The 15555-nt window shown below is 41.0% G+C and overlaps 1 protein-coding gene across 1 annotated transcript; it reads left to right on the forward strand.

The window, feature by feature from the left end:
• Window positions 1–927: 927 nt before the first annotated feature.
• On the forward strand, window positions 928–15330 carry LOC148841337 (uncharacterized). The gene is made up of 2 exons (XM_088918107.1): window positions 928–1330; window positions 13427–15330. Exons 1-2 carry the CDS (start codon window positions 979–981, stop codon window positions 15274–15276), a joined length of 2202 nt encoding a protein of 733 aa, XP_088774233.1. The 5' UTR covers window positions 928–978; the 3' UTR covers window positions 15277–15330.
• The last annotated feature ends 225 nt before the right edge of the window (window positions 15331–15555 follow it).

The following is a 15555-nucleotide window of genomic DNA, read 5'->3' on the forward strand; positions in this document are numbered from 1 at the left end:
ACACAATGTGCCACTACTTTTGTGCAGGGATAGACGAGATGACATTCAATTTCATCGAACTGCGAACGGAGAATGAAAAAATTTGCGCTTGGCCACTGGACAAGAAACACCGGTAGAAGGCAGGTTGACGCTGAGCCGTGTAACAACCGAGTGCCGTCACGCCAGGGTGTCCCTTTGAATACTCGCGCACACACTTGCCACACTTGCGCGACATCACAGAAGTTGTAGGACATTTTAAAAAGACTATTTCTTAAGTATATACATAATATATACATTACATACATACGTATATACATTATAATTAGTGCATCATTATCATAATAATAATCATAATAAATAATAATTTAGCGCATTTAAATGTAGCTTCTAAAAATTGCTTTAGTTAAGAAAAAAAAGTAGAGGACATTACAGAATTAGTATAATTAAAAACAAAGGTTTTCAATGTATCTCCTTTTCCTGCTCTGCATTTGGAACAGCGACGCGTGACCGTGGAGGGCTGCAATGATTGCAGCGACTTTGTGGACTGCAGCGCAGACGGTACATCTCTGTCACAGGGGCTTGGCATCTTCGCAGATGTTGATCGACAGTGTCAAATCAGTGCACTTATAACGCTCTATAAAGGAAAGCAATGAGAACACCAGTTTTCAATGCGTGTTGTGTTCCGGCTCCTCATTCCTTTCCGTTGTTTTTGTTAACTGCATGCTAGCTGGGCACACTGGGGAGGGGGGAAGGTTATGGCAGTCCCTTGGCTCGTTAGTGTGGCACCAGGTGTAAATTATTGCCAGGAAGGCTTCATCCCTGCTATGAGCGGCAGCTGGCTGCCGTGCGGGAGGTGTGGCCTCTGTGGTCAGTTCCGGTGACGCAATGAGGAGGTTGTAGGGCTTCATTGCATTGTTATCGTACTGGTCCCCTGAACAATACCGTTACTCCGGGTTTCCTCACGGATTAGCGCTGAGGTTAATCTTTGAGCAAGTCAGGATGTTGGAGCATCTCGCAGATTTTCAAACTCAACTCACAGCGGTCATGGAGGCTGTCATCAGAACGGCTGTGGGTGAAGTTTCAGATGTTCTTCAAAACAAGCGGTCAGATTTCGAGCTGGAGGACAGACTCCATTCCCTGACAGATATTCTAGTGAAATCATCGGTGTTTCAGATCACTGAACTCGTGCAAGACAGTGTTGCCCGTTTGCAGAGCGAAATAGGTCGGGTGAAGCAGGAAACCGAAACCCTGCGGCTGAGATTGAGGTCCAGGGAGAAGGAGTCGTGCGGGGGGCTGGGAGCCCCGGTCTGTCCCGAGATCACTGGAGGGGATCCCGGGGGAACAGAGGCTGGTAAGTAATAAGAGCTGGCATCGTGTGGGTTGGATTTCAGTTGGCAAAACTGCTGTATTCGACAACTCCCCTAGATCATATCGTCTTGCCTGAGCTAAATATCCCTCAGTATTGTTTTCTTAGTCAGCAAAGGTGGACCCACTCCGGTAACACTACAGTGTTCCAGTTTAATAGGAAAGGACATTTCAACAGCAGATTCGCATTAAGCGTCTCTGTGTGCTTTATTGTCGTCTCATAATGCTTCGATAATACTGTAGAATTACGAAATGACCTTGGTTGTTAAAAAGCGGGGTAGCCGTACCGGGTCCCCCGCCTTGACAGCCAGCGTGTGTCCCGGGGTTCGCGGTGAAGGTCAGTGCGAGACTGTGGAGAGACTGCAGGCGGGTCGGGGGAGTGCGGAGGCATCCAGGTACCGACACTGCAGAGGACAGAGGCTGCTGCTGCTCTACAGTACTGTGAACTTCAGTTGCTTTCTGCACGGTTGTTATAGCTTTGTACTTCTGTTAAGCTCCGTGACACTGTTCACGTAACATGCTACACAAAATTATAAACATACAGTATATTTCGCGTCCTGTTTTAGGAAATCATTTACCTACGGATCATTCGAACGGTAGTTTGCAGGACTTTTTTATACCAAAAAGACTAGCCTTTGATAGAGCACACAGTACATAGCGACTATGGGTTATATAATTTGCATCAGATGTTTAATTATGAGGTATCTCTCAAACTTATTTCTTGTTTGTGGCAATTTTTAAAATATTTTCAGTTAAATAATGCAAGCGGATTTTAACTGTATTTCATTTATGAAGTATGCCGAAGATGAAGAAGTTTAATACATTGGATACATTCATGTTAATTTAGTTCAAGGTAATAAAATATATATCCACTTTTTAAAATTTCACACCAATCATTAAACTCACAGATTACATAAACAATTCATAGTTGGTCTGAGAAATTCTCCTCCACCTTATTTCAGTAAAGTCAAGATACCCCTTGGGGTCAAATGCAATAGCATCACCTCTGGTGAAATTAAAAATGCGATTTTAGATTAATTCTGAAACTGTGTGTGTTTAATCATCCTTGTGAGTCACCTACTGTAATTCACTAATAGGTTGTTGTAATACAGATAATCTATAAACAGTTTTAATGTATGTTATTGTATAAGAAATAGCCATGTGGCAATAGAATGCATCTAGAGAAGTAATGGAGATACAGTCTTTTGGCTTTAATGTGACTGTGCTGGCTAGTTATTTTTCTGTCTCATCTCTGGAGTCACCCTGGATTCTAGGTGGGTTCTGTGGGGTGGTGGCATATCTAGTGAGGTGGGTTTGGACAGCTGAGGCAACTCTGTGATCTAACCAGTTGAACCAAACGCAAATGAGTAAAAATCTTGAGTTGTTGTTTTGTCTTTCCCTAGTGTGGAGCTGTCACTGTGGTCGTACTGTACTAAGAATACATTTGACCATTTCCAGCCCTCTGCTGTGCAGATAGGAGATAAGCAACAGTGCGCACAGAGCTTCTAGACGTCTTCATATTCAGCGCTGAAATATGAAACTGTGGTATGTGGAAGTGTTAGATAGGCTGTAAGGCTGAGCTAACTTCTGTGGGGAGTGTAGTCAAAGATAAGACCAGACTTCTTGAAGGAATTGAAAGTCCTGCTCTGATGAACATGATGGGCAGTGCTTTGTTTGTTTACCATGTGGTGCCGGAAACCAATAAGATCGTATGAGGGACTAAAGTGTTATCCGAGTGCACAACCTTGATGCGTTGATAACGTAAATAGGATACATTTTCCAATCCAGCTCTGTTGATAACATGATAAGAAGGCAATGGGGTTTCTTTAGGCAGTGGGGCCTGCTCTTGTTTTTGAAGCATTTCCCCTCTGATGGACCTGTTGTGGAGTCCATAGGGTTTCAGAATCTGATTGCGTGACTTCCCCACTAGCCTTTACTGCATACCCAACAGGACAGGACTCAGTGCAATTAACATGATGCAGAACCGATGCTACCCCCTGGACAGGGTAGAATGCTGTTGGGCCTGATGTTGTGGTGCAGGAGGATTCGCCACTGTCTAAGCAGTGGTGCTGTGTCTGCAGTGATCTTGCCAGCAAGTGTGATTGAATCCAGGTGTCATATCCAGTCCACTATCCCCTTCTGAAATGCGCCAATGTGTCATTATTTCAGGGACACGTCCTTTTTCTCATCCTCTGCTTGTAAAGTGATTTATATGCAGCACATGTGCATCTTTCGCCTGTTCCCTTGTCTTGTGGAAAGAAAACCTAAGCTTTCATGTGTTGCCGGTACGTTTTTTTTCTTCATGACTCGAATCCCTAGCAAAACATTTTAATACACAGAGAAACCAATATAATCGCACACAAACAACAGGCTCCTTTTTCTGTCATGATCAGTAAGCAAAGGCACAAACATGCAGAAGCTGCCACTATCCTTGGGTATCGTGGAAAGTTTTTGGAGTGCAAGCACATTATGAAGGAGTAATGGTGAATTAGATACGACACCGGTGTCGGAAGAGCTACACGTTTGATATACAGCACATGGGTAACCATGTTGACAAAAAAATCTATGCTTGTATTACGTTTTTATTAAATTCTCATTTCAATTACATTACATTATTTCATAAAATGTGTTTATGTATCATTAGTCAGATTTCAATTGGCTGTGGTGGATATTTCGTCAGGTTGTTCCTTGTTGATGGTCTGCACTAGAGTGTCCCCCTTAGCTTTCATCACAATACTAGATGTAGCTAAATCAGACTGAGCATGTTCCACAACTTTTTCCTCATTGCCCTTTGCTTTTTATTTACATCTGGAGCAGAGGAGGTCATCGGGCCCGATACCCACACTTGAGCCAGTTCCGAGTCCAGCATTTTCTCTGGATTCAGGAAATTGCCTTTCGACTTTGTGCATCCAAGACTTATTTTTTCCCTGTCTTTAGCATTGGATGTTTGGTTTGAAAATTCAGGTTATTCATTAGACCAAATAGTGAGGTCAATAGTGAGCCAGGCTTTAAGCTAGCTTGCCATGGTGCAGTTGCAACTACACAACTTGTACAACTCACTCCTGCCTGTAGCTCGGAGCTTTCTTTGTTCCTGGTTTGATGTAATACTGTTTCAGATTCAATCAAGGCTGTTCTAGTAATTTTACTGAATCGAGACAAGATCTAACCTGGACTGTGAACACTGACTCTATCATGAAGAAGGCTCAGCAGCGCCTTTATTTCTTGAGGTGCCTCAAGCGATGGGGGATATCAATACATGTGTTGGTGAACTTCTACCACTGCACCATCGAGAGCATCCTCACCAATGGGATCACCGTGTGGTACGGCAACACCTCTTCGCGAGAAAGAAAGGCACTGCAGAGAATGGTCAATATGGCCCAGAAGATCATCGGCTGTGGTCTCGCCAAGATTAAACAGCTCTATGAGGACCGCTGCCGTGGTAGAATTCTGGCCATCACAGAGGACAGTCACCACCCCGGGCATGAGCTCTTCACCCCACTGCCCTCAGGCAAGAGATATAAGAGCATACGGACACTTACCACTAGATTCTTCAATAGCTTCTATCCACAAGCAGTGAGACTGGCGAACACATTTAGCCATCCCCCTCGGACCACACCTACACCATCACCATCTACCTTTTTATGATTTCTTATCTATTGCACATCTCCAGTCATTGTTTACACGTCTGTATTGTTTACATTCAAACTGTCTATATGTTTACTTGTACATTGTCTACTGTTTGTTTGTATATTGTCTTGATGCACTGTTTGCACTTTGTTTTGTTTTTTACACTTTCTGTAAGTAAGAATTCCATTGTACCAGTACCGGTTACATATGGCAATAAAGTTCAAGTTCAAGTTCTCCCTTTTGAAGTGTTTTTAACGCCTGTCTGACATCTGTCACACACTCGTCTTGCACCATGTCAGCAGTGCAGCAAAATACAGTAGGCTGCATGTCCTGTTCCCTTTAATTTTCTGCTTCAAGTCTATTTGAGAGGTATTTTTAGCTGCATCTTAAATTTTACATGTCCTGGAACTAGGACAGTCAAAATGTGAGCGGTTAAAATTAAGCAAAAATAATGGGTTTATTTCCAACATGAAGGGATGTATTTTTGAGATTTTGGCCGTTTAGAAAATCCCTAGAAAGCCTAAATTCCTATATGGTAATCAAAACTAAACATTTATTACTGTTAGCTTTAAATGTATCAAATATAAGATAGAATAGTTGTATTTTTATGTGCTGCACACCTTAGACATTATACAGGGGCAACAATGTACTGGTGTACATTTCCTTTGCCTATTTAAGAACATGAGAGGCAGCCTGTTGATCCATCTAGCCTGCTTGGTAGTTAGTAGATTATAAAAGGATCTCCCCCTGACATTACCTATAACTTTTTTTAATACATTTTAGCATTAACTCTGTACAGTACATTACGCCCTATTCCAAAAGTGTCACATGTCGTTCAATTATAAATGATGAATAAACATTTTTAAAGTGATTTTTTTAAATCGGAACTTGCATGCTCAAACTGGAATCTTTTATGATGGAAAAAAAGTTAAGTTTACAAAAACCACAAAGAAAACTGCAAAAATGAAGTGTGTTGATTGAAGATTCACCCACCAAGTCAGAACATGGTAGAAAATCCTTTGGTTGAAATTAAAGCATTGAGCCATTTTGAGTCCCTCCAGACAGCGCTCAATGAAATTGCTTTTTTTAAAAGTAAAAGGCTGAATGGCTCGCCAGTAGTTGAACTCCATGGTGACGGGTTTTGGAGCCTGGGTCCTGTCAACAGTTAAGGGGATCCCCTAAGAGGCAGCACAGATTTGGCTCCGCACTACCAAGGGAGGGGTGGGATTAGTTATCTGGGGCTCTCGGTGACATTACAACCCCTGCATCCTGTGCTGTGTCCTATTCATTCCTAGTTCTCCATATATTACTTAGGATTCTTATTGATTTTAATGTAGGAAACAGCACTTTACATCAAGTGTTTTTGGCAGTCTAAATGAATCGTGTTCTAGTGTTGCATCAAACGAAAGCTACCTTTTCTAAGTCCATGTTGGCTGTTTCTTAAAATACATTTGCTTTATAAATACTATTCTGATTAAGCTCTACGTATGTAGCAGAAAGTCTCATTACTGATTGAATTACATACTAAGAAAAAATAATCTTACCCAACAATGCTAGTACAGCTTAGCTCCTGTGTGTTAAGCCTTACCAATGAGTTTGAGATGAGGCTCTCTGATAGGAGGATGATCACAGATTGGATCAATCTGGACACCTCCAGTGATGGAGAGCTCAACACTCAGTACCTCTTTGTCTGCAACCTCAAGGGTGGGGGACTCGTATGGAGTGGGGACCTAGCTGAAGATCACCTGTCAGTCCACTAAAGATGACCAACCAATGAGGAGCTGGAGGATTGGAGAAGAACATGACACCTGATGACATTGCAACCAGTCACCAGCTGTGATCATGGGACTAAAAAGGTATTGCGCAGCAAGGAACGCTTGCTCACTCTGTCTGCTCTTGAAACCTTACAACCTGATGAGCGCATCAATCACGTGACTGCGCCTAGCTTCAAGAAACATCAGGCTGAGACAGTGAGTTCATCTGTAAACAGAAGGCTTTCTCTGCAACAAGTGAACTTTTCCATCTAAGCAACAAAATACAGTTGTGCTTTTGTCAACAAGCATGAATATAATCATATGCACAAAAGTAGCAGCTTGACCATGAGCACTCCTGAAATTTACTGTTCTGATTTCTAAGTGTTCCAGTAAAATCAACCATCGCATCACTATAGCTGTTTGTTCCATAAAGTTACGAGTAACAGAAATAATACAGATTGGTCTGTTGTTTCCTGGTTTAATTCATTCTCCCATTCTAGGAGTTAGTGTAGGAGGAGAACCTACAATTTTCCACTCAGGATGCTATTTCCATTCTGTGTGTGAGCTGAAAGGGTTTCTAGTTTGGGGTCTATAAATAACATCCCTCCCTCAAGTTCAAATTATTCTCCGTAGAGTTCCGAAGATTATCCAAGTTTCTTCTGTGCCTTTACAGGTGACCAGAAACGGGTTCCAGTAGCAAAGCTGACAAACTTTGTTTCAACAAAGAAGTTTAAACAGTGATGAACAAATACTTCAACAATTTACATCATTTCTCTGCTGTACCAAGCATGACATTAGGGGGTTTTAATCTCTTATTTCTGAGTCACAAATTTTTTGTGTTGTATCTTCCAAACACAAAGACTTCAGTTTCCATAGATCCGTCCTGAGATACAAGGAATGTTTCAGGATATTTAATTAGATCTCAATGTATTAAAAAAAATATAAAGTAGAAAAAACAAGAGGGATTAAAAGAAAAGTAGTAGACTGCAACATTGGGGGGGGAGGGATCAAATTTCACAATTTTATCATTACTTGCTTTTATATAAATGATGAAAAAATCTCTTGAAATATTAGTTTATATACAGTTATATATAATGAAATCGGATATGTACAAAGGAAATGGCTATCACTGGAGATTTACATTTTCTTAACTCTTCAATAGCAGACTAGAAGAGGACATAATTCCAATATTATGAATGGTCAAAGACCTTGTAAAGCTTGACCACAAAGACTTCTTCAGAATCAACACGGAAACAAATCCAGAGAGGACAAAGTGAAATTAAAGGCAGTTCTGCATTTAGAACTGAGAAGAACAGATACTTCTTTACAGAAAGGGTTGTCGGAGTATGGAGAAAGCTACCCAGCCTCGTTGTTGAAACCTTTGCTTTTTTGAGAAATGACATAATGAGATAAGATCTTTAGCTTGCTCACAGTGCCTAGAGAAAAGTTTAACACCTTTTCAAAAGTAAGAGTTTGTGGCCTAAAAGTCTAAAGTCAAGATCCATTGAATCAGAACTTGTCGTATTTTACCTGTATTTACCCATTGTAACACAATTACCAAGTGAAAAACAAATGCTCAAACATTCTTAAAAGTAATTACAAATAAAAACCTTGAAAAATAGGTTGGATATTTAAACATGTACTGTGACACACCCAGGTAGTAAAGTGCTGTAACCTGTGATATTTTAAAGATGCGGGTCTAGGTAAATGCACACAAACGTAGTCTTAAGGCCCATGTCCAATCATTTAATTCACCCTCAGCTGAGATCGTACACTGGAGAATTTGCCTGGCATCTCCTCCATCCCTATACCTGGAATGTGTAGACTATTTGTGTGCAAGGGTCTTCTAAGGGACAAGGGGTTGTGATTTTAAAACTAGTAGGAGCTTTGTGGAAACATTTTATGTGCCTCCGTCACTTTTTGGATAGTGCTTTATCATGCAGTATAACAATGACCCAAAACATATGGGCAAGTCCAACAACTTAGGTCATCAGTAGAAAAGGGTGGCAGATCTTTGACTGGTCTCGTCCATTTCCACATTTAAATCAATCCAGCTTAATTTTACTCATTTTACAGCTTCACTCCTAACACAAACCAGGATATCACAGATTGGATCAATCTGAACACCTCCAGTAATGGAGAGCTCAACACTCAGTACCTCTTTGTCTGCAACCTCAAGGGTGGGGGACTCGTATGGAGGGGGGACCTAGCTGAAGATCACCTGTCAGTCCACTGAAGATGACCAACCAATGAGGAGCTGGAGGATTGGAGAAGAACATGACACTTGATGACATCGCAACCAGTCACCAGCTGTGATCATGGGACTAAAAAGGTATTGCGCAGCAAGGAACGCTTGCTCACTCTGTCTGCTCTTGAAACCTTACAACCTGATGAGCGCATCAATCACGTGACTGCGCCTACTGTAGCATCAAGAAACACCAGGCTGAGACAGTGAGTTCATCTGTAAACAGAAGGCTTTCTCTGCAACAAGTGAACTTTTCCGTCTAAGCAACAAGATACGTTTGTGCTTTTGTCAACAAGCATGAATATAATCATATCCACAAAAGTAGCAGCTTGACCATGAGCACTCCTGCAATTTACTGTACTGATTTCTAAGTGTTCCAGTTAAATCAACTAGTAGGAACTTTGTGGAAACATTTTATGTGCCTCCATCACTTTTTGGGTAGTGCTTTATCATGCAGCATAACAATGACCCAAAACATATGGACAAAGTAGGTCATCAGTAGAAAAGGGTGGCAGATCTTTTACTGGTCTCGTCCATTTCCACATTTAAATCAATCCAGCTTCATTTTGCATGCCAAAGAAAAATTGGAACACACAAAGAATAGGCCAGAACTCAGAGAGTCTACATTATCCCCAAGGGCCAATGTGGATGGAGCAAAGTTTCTCAAATGATTATGGTGAATGCAGTGGGTCACACATCTCATGCAGTTATTGCCTTAAGAGGATGTGCAACCAAATACTCCATTTTACATTGAATACAATTGAATGTATACCAATATGTATAGTAACTTGAAATTTCTGGGATGGAAAATATTTTTTTTTTTGGAATTTGATCAAATGTATGCATAGGTACCTAAAAATAAAACCTACTGTTATGGCTGTTGAGATGTCATAAGTCAACATTTGCCGTTCTCTAGACCTAAAAGCAATGAGTAGAAACCAAGGGGTTTACTGAACTGTGGGTGTTATGAAAGACAGTAATGAACTAGAGTAATTTATTATGATCAAGGGGATTTTCTGGGAAGAGTACATGTTCAACACCCAGGAAGACACAAGATAGAGAAGAGACGGAAGGAAGCAAGGAGGAAGACACAACCCCGCAAGGCGAGTGGACCTTGTTGTGATCAATGTGAAAGACCACGTTTAAAAGAAAGTATTTAAATCTTGTTTAAAAGAGCTAACTGTTCTTTATTTTGGGAAACTCCAATCATGTTTTGATTTCCTTTATGAGGAATCCACAGGTTAAAGATGTTCTCTCCAGGTTAGTCTTGCATTTTTAAAATGGGGAGATTCCCATTCAATTTGAGGCATCATTTGATAGGAAATGAGACTTAGCTCTGTCATGTTTTATTTATGATGCAGGTTTCTCTTGATTTTTATTTTGGCCTGTTAGGTATCATATAGAGTGTCTGCATTAGACTGCTAACTCTGTACGTTTTAGTGGATGTCAGAAAGTAGGCCACAAAGATCCTTTGTAAGTATTGTTATGTTTTACCTATGTAACATTGTGCTATCTAGTTATCATTAATAAATATGTTTATCCTAGTTTGCCTCCGTTTCATTACTCTTTCACCAGAGTTGTGCCAGAGAATGGCTATAGGTTACAGGTGCCTAAAAATTGTACAAACCACTTGGGTGTATTCATGGCATATTTTTTATATAACTAACAATTGGGGGTTATAATTATTCATCAACATTTTATAACCACTTACTCCTGGTGACGGTCGCTGTGGTAACAGTCTGAGCAGGGCAGACCAGACCTCCTTTTCCCCAGCATCATCTCCAGCTCCTCCTGGGGGATTTCCAGGTGCTCCCAAGCCCAGAAGATAATCCCTTCACCATGTCCTGGGTCTGACCCGGGCTCTCTTCAATGTGGGCCATGCCCAACACATGATACTATCAGGTTTCGTGTTGACTCCAAAATGCTTATGTCACCCATTAGACTGAACTATCTACGGAAGAGAGTTCGTAACCTAAGAGTGATTGGATGAGTTAGTTGCAAGAGTTGTGCATGAGAGAAGAGACTATGGAAGGCCTGAAGGTGGAAAGAGTTTATTCCAAGCCTCAGGAATGTTGGATATATCATTAAAGAAGCCAAAATGTACTCCAACTCAGTGTGTAGAGCAACTATACTTGTTTTGTTGTAGTCCAGTACTATGTCTGTGTTGGGTAAAAACTTTTTGTAATGTTTAGCTATTTTAGAGATACATTTGTTTTTTCAGTTAAATGCAGAGTTTGATTAAAAATGAGTGCTTGCCTGAACTTAGTGCACACCAGAGAGAGGAGTTATTTCAAAGACCCTGTATAAGTTAAGTCTGCGCTAAGCTCCAGTAGAAGGACAGTCTATGCCTTTGCTGGATTAAATCAATCTAATGCTTTTTTGGCTGCTTTATGCTGTTGTCCCCTTTTCACTGGCTGTCTCTAAAAGTTTTTTCAACAGGAGAAGCTTTCAACTGGAGAAATATATAAACTTTATTTAAAAAATAGAAAGTGTATAAACTAGCCTTCCTGGACTGTGCTTTTTCCCATTAACCTAACCATTGTGTTATTCAAACTGCATAAAGAATTACAGCCCCTTGGGTATGCCATAACAGGTTTTTTTTAAATATAAAAATAAACAATTCAGAGCACTCTAGTTTCTCCTCCAAGACTCTTCTCAGTCCTCTCTGAGACTTCCAGAAGCACTCTTCCATAATTCTCAAATGCAAAACTTACAGTTTATTTGTCAGTTACTTCCTACTCCCAGTTGAATGTGTATTGCAAAGGATCTGCTCTATATCTCCAAACAGCAAACTGGCCAACACAGAAAGCCTCTGCTTCCTGGTTTTTAAACAATTGTCTTTGAGCATCTGGTCAGGTGACTGAGAGTGGCAGCTCATTCCCCCAGAGGTTTCTGGGGAATTTGATCTAGACAGGGCTGCATTCTCACAAAAGGTAAAAGTAAATTTTTTCTCACTCCAATTTAAAATACCTAGTAACACACAAGTTGTAGTTAGGAAGGGGCACTGACCAGTCATATAACCCAGTTCCCTTGTTTTCCAAAATGGAACTTAAAAGGCTAGCAAATATTTATTTACAATCCTAACAAATGAACAAACTATTATTTACAAAGACAGAGTTCCTAAGCTCAAGCCTGCTTAAATCTGTCCTCAATCAGCCCCTCAATTACAGACCAGCCTTACTGCACACTAACAGAAACCCAGTAACATAGGTAGGTAATGTTATTTACAGTGTCTTTACAGAAAAATGACCTTCCATAGGACAGTATACTCTCTTAAACTGCTGCGAAAGCTTGAGAACTATTTTTCATACCCATACTGCCTGGCAGGTACTGAAAGGAAATAATCATTCCTCAGATATAAAAGATTGAGGTCCTTGCCCTTGAATGTAATTCTGGTCACTTTCAAGTTCAGAAATATCCAATGCCATCTACAAAGAGCCAGCCAAAATGCTATGGATTTGATGACAGGGCTTCTTTCGTTTTTTAGAATGAAAAAAAGACCGATCTAGCAGTTAATTGAGGCTAATCCTACTTTTGATATATTAAGCAGGTCTTCAGAACCAGTCGTTCACCAATTAGCTCAATTGATTTGTTACCTTGTCTGGGCATCTTCAAAATTGTGCCTGCCCTCTATGGAGCAAAGATCCAACATATGTAGCTAGGGATGGCTGGCACAGATTTCCCTGTTTGTATCTTAACACAACTGACCTCTTAACTCATCCCAAGCTCAGGACTGCCTTACCAACAAATCCCCTAGTCTTGTTGGTAGGTACAGTAGATGCAGAGGATATTCTACACAATCCCCAAACCTGACACGGTGCTCTATAAACTGCATAGATCTCCAGACAGTGGTGCCAATAAGCAGGTGGTCTAAGTAAGTCATCTGTGTGTCCTCATTGCTGACTGCCCTGAAATAGCTAAATGATACTGAATGTTCAATGTATATTTTTATTCCTTTTTGGTAATAATTGGTGTAATAATTACATCATAGGATATCAATACCATATACAGTGTACTGGACAGTCATTGTTACATTTTGTCCCTTTCTCTCTTATAAGATAAGATCACTTGATTAGCCCAATACAATTTCTTGCATTAGGAATTTGTCTTTTCACATACCTCAGCTTGCTCTCCATGAGACACACAGACAGGGAGAGAGAGAGAAGCTTGTGGTCAAAGCACAGGGTCAGCCATTGTACAGCACCCCTGGAGCAGCTGGGGTTAAGGGCCTTGCTCAGGGGCCCAACAGAGTAGGATTCCTCTGCCGGCCATGGGATTTGAACCAGCAACCTTCCAGCCACAGGCGCAGATTCTTAGCCACATAGCCACTGCTCTGCCCAACCACTCTTATGTGTTGGGGTGTGGGGGGAGGGGGATATGAACTTTTGTTTAAGAACTTTTCTGTTTAGTTATTTCTTTGCAGCTATTAATACTTTTCTCTTGCTCTTTTCTTTAGGAGCAGTAGATAATAGTGCTGTCTTTTGCACTTTAAAGAGGCGTAAGAAACTGCAACACTCTGAAGAGGAATGGAGTTCCAGTGTGAGACAGGAGATGAAGCTCAGTGCTCCAGCATGTGAAGAGAAACTCTCCGAACGTAGGAGTCTACAAAGTGTGAAGAAGCTCAATGGACTGGAATCTGTCCCCACAACAGAGCCAGGGCCTGGGTGTATTTCAGTCAAATCTCAAGAATGGCATCAGAATACAGAAAGGTTCAATAACTTAGAAAATTACAACATCACAGAAGATCTAGATGAACCAGAGTCTGTAATTGCACAAGGACTCAAAAAAGAGGAACTGAATGAACTGGACGACGTTGATATTATAGAACACAACATTGAGTCACCATTGTTTCATCCTGAAGAGCAGCTCCCAGAGCCAAACTGCATTAACGTTAAAGAGGAGGGTGCTTGTGATCTGCATGAGCTCTCTGTTGATTCTCTGTGCGTGAAATCAGAAGCTGACGAATTTGATTGTGTTTATGTTAAGGAGGAGACTGAGTCTGACACTGCCCACAATGAACAGGAAATAGCAGAGTCGCATCATACCCTGCAGGCAGAGTATAAGGAGGACATGCGAAAAGATGAACAGCAGCGATGCCAGAGGATCCATCAGGAGTTAATAATTTTAAAGCCATGTTCAGTGAGAGTGGAAAGACTGTCATTAGAGCATAGACAGCAGGATTGTGGACACCCCACCAGTATAAGTCCACTCTCTTTGAATGAGAACACAACAAAATTCAGTGGAGACCACAGTGGTGACTTTCACACACAGTTTGGACAGAGTGATATTCACTCACTCAGTTTTACAGCACACCAGCACACCCAGACAGGGGAAACACTGCACTCCTACTCTCAGTGTGAGAAGAATTTTAATCAGTCATCTGTGCTCACAGTGCGTGAACATGTTAATACAGAAGAGAAACCATTTATCTGCAGTCAGTGTGGAAAGAGTTTTAATTTGTTAAATTACTTGAAAAAGCACCTGCGTGTTCACACAGGAGAAAGACCATTCAATTGTAGTCAGTGTGGGAAGAATTTTAGCCGTTTAAGTGCATTAAAAGACCACCAGCGTGTTCACACAGGAGACCGACCATTCAGCTGTAATCAGTGTGGGAAAAGTTTTAGTCACTTAAACAACTTAAAAAAACACCAGCGCATCCACACAGGAGAGAGACCCTTCACCTGCAGTCATTGCGGAAAGAGTTTTAGTCAATCAAGCCAACTGAAAACACACCAGCGCATTCACACAGGAGAGAAACCATTCAGCTGCAATCAGTGTGGAAAGAGTTTTAATTGGTTGAGTTACCTGAAAAAGCATCAGCGTATCCACACAGGGGAGAGGCCATTTACCTGTAGTCAGTGTGGGAAGAGTTTTAGCCGGTTTAGCATCTTAAAAAAACACCAGTACATTCACACAGGAGAGAGACCATTCAGTTGCAGTGAGTGTGAAAAGAGTTTTAGTCACCCATGTGAGCTAAAAATACACCAGCGCATTCACACAGGAGAGAGGCCGTTCAGCTGCAGTCAGTGTGGAAAGAGTTTTCGCCAGATAAGCGCCTTAAAATATCATGAGCCCATTCACACAGGAGAGAGACCTTTCAGCTGCAGTCAGTGTGGAAAGAGTTTTAGTCACCTAAACAGCTTAAAAAAGCATCAGCGTATTCATACAGGGGTGAGACCATTCAGCTGCAGTCGGTGTGGGAAGAGTTTTAATTGGTCAAGCAACTTAAAATGCCACCAACGCATTCACACTGGAGAGACACCATTCAATCCAAACTATACAGAGAACACGGAATCCCCACATTAATTCCATGTCACAATTTTTTCAAACATTCCTAAATCCACTTTATATGGAGTTTGAAAGTCTATAACATAGCGTGCCACTGTCGTTAGACTGAGAGTTTGTAAGAGTTTCAACTGTAAAGGCTTTTGAAATCATAGTTACTCCAAGATTAATTTCCTGTGCTTTTACTTTATTAATAATGTAAAATGTTTTTTGCCTGTTATGATTTTTTTTGTTTCCTGAACATATTAATGCCATTTATGTTATATTCAACTCCATTACTGTTAACTCCATTTTAGTGAT

This window comes from Atractosteus spatula, chromosome 1 (genome assembly GCF_055471065.1).
Source record: "Atractosteus spatula isolate fAtrSpa1 chromosome 1, fAtrSpa1.hap1, whole genome shotgun sequence".
NCBI lineage: Eukaryota > Metazoa > Chordata > Actinopteri > Semionotiformes > Lepisosteidae > Atractosteus > Atractosteus spatula.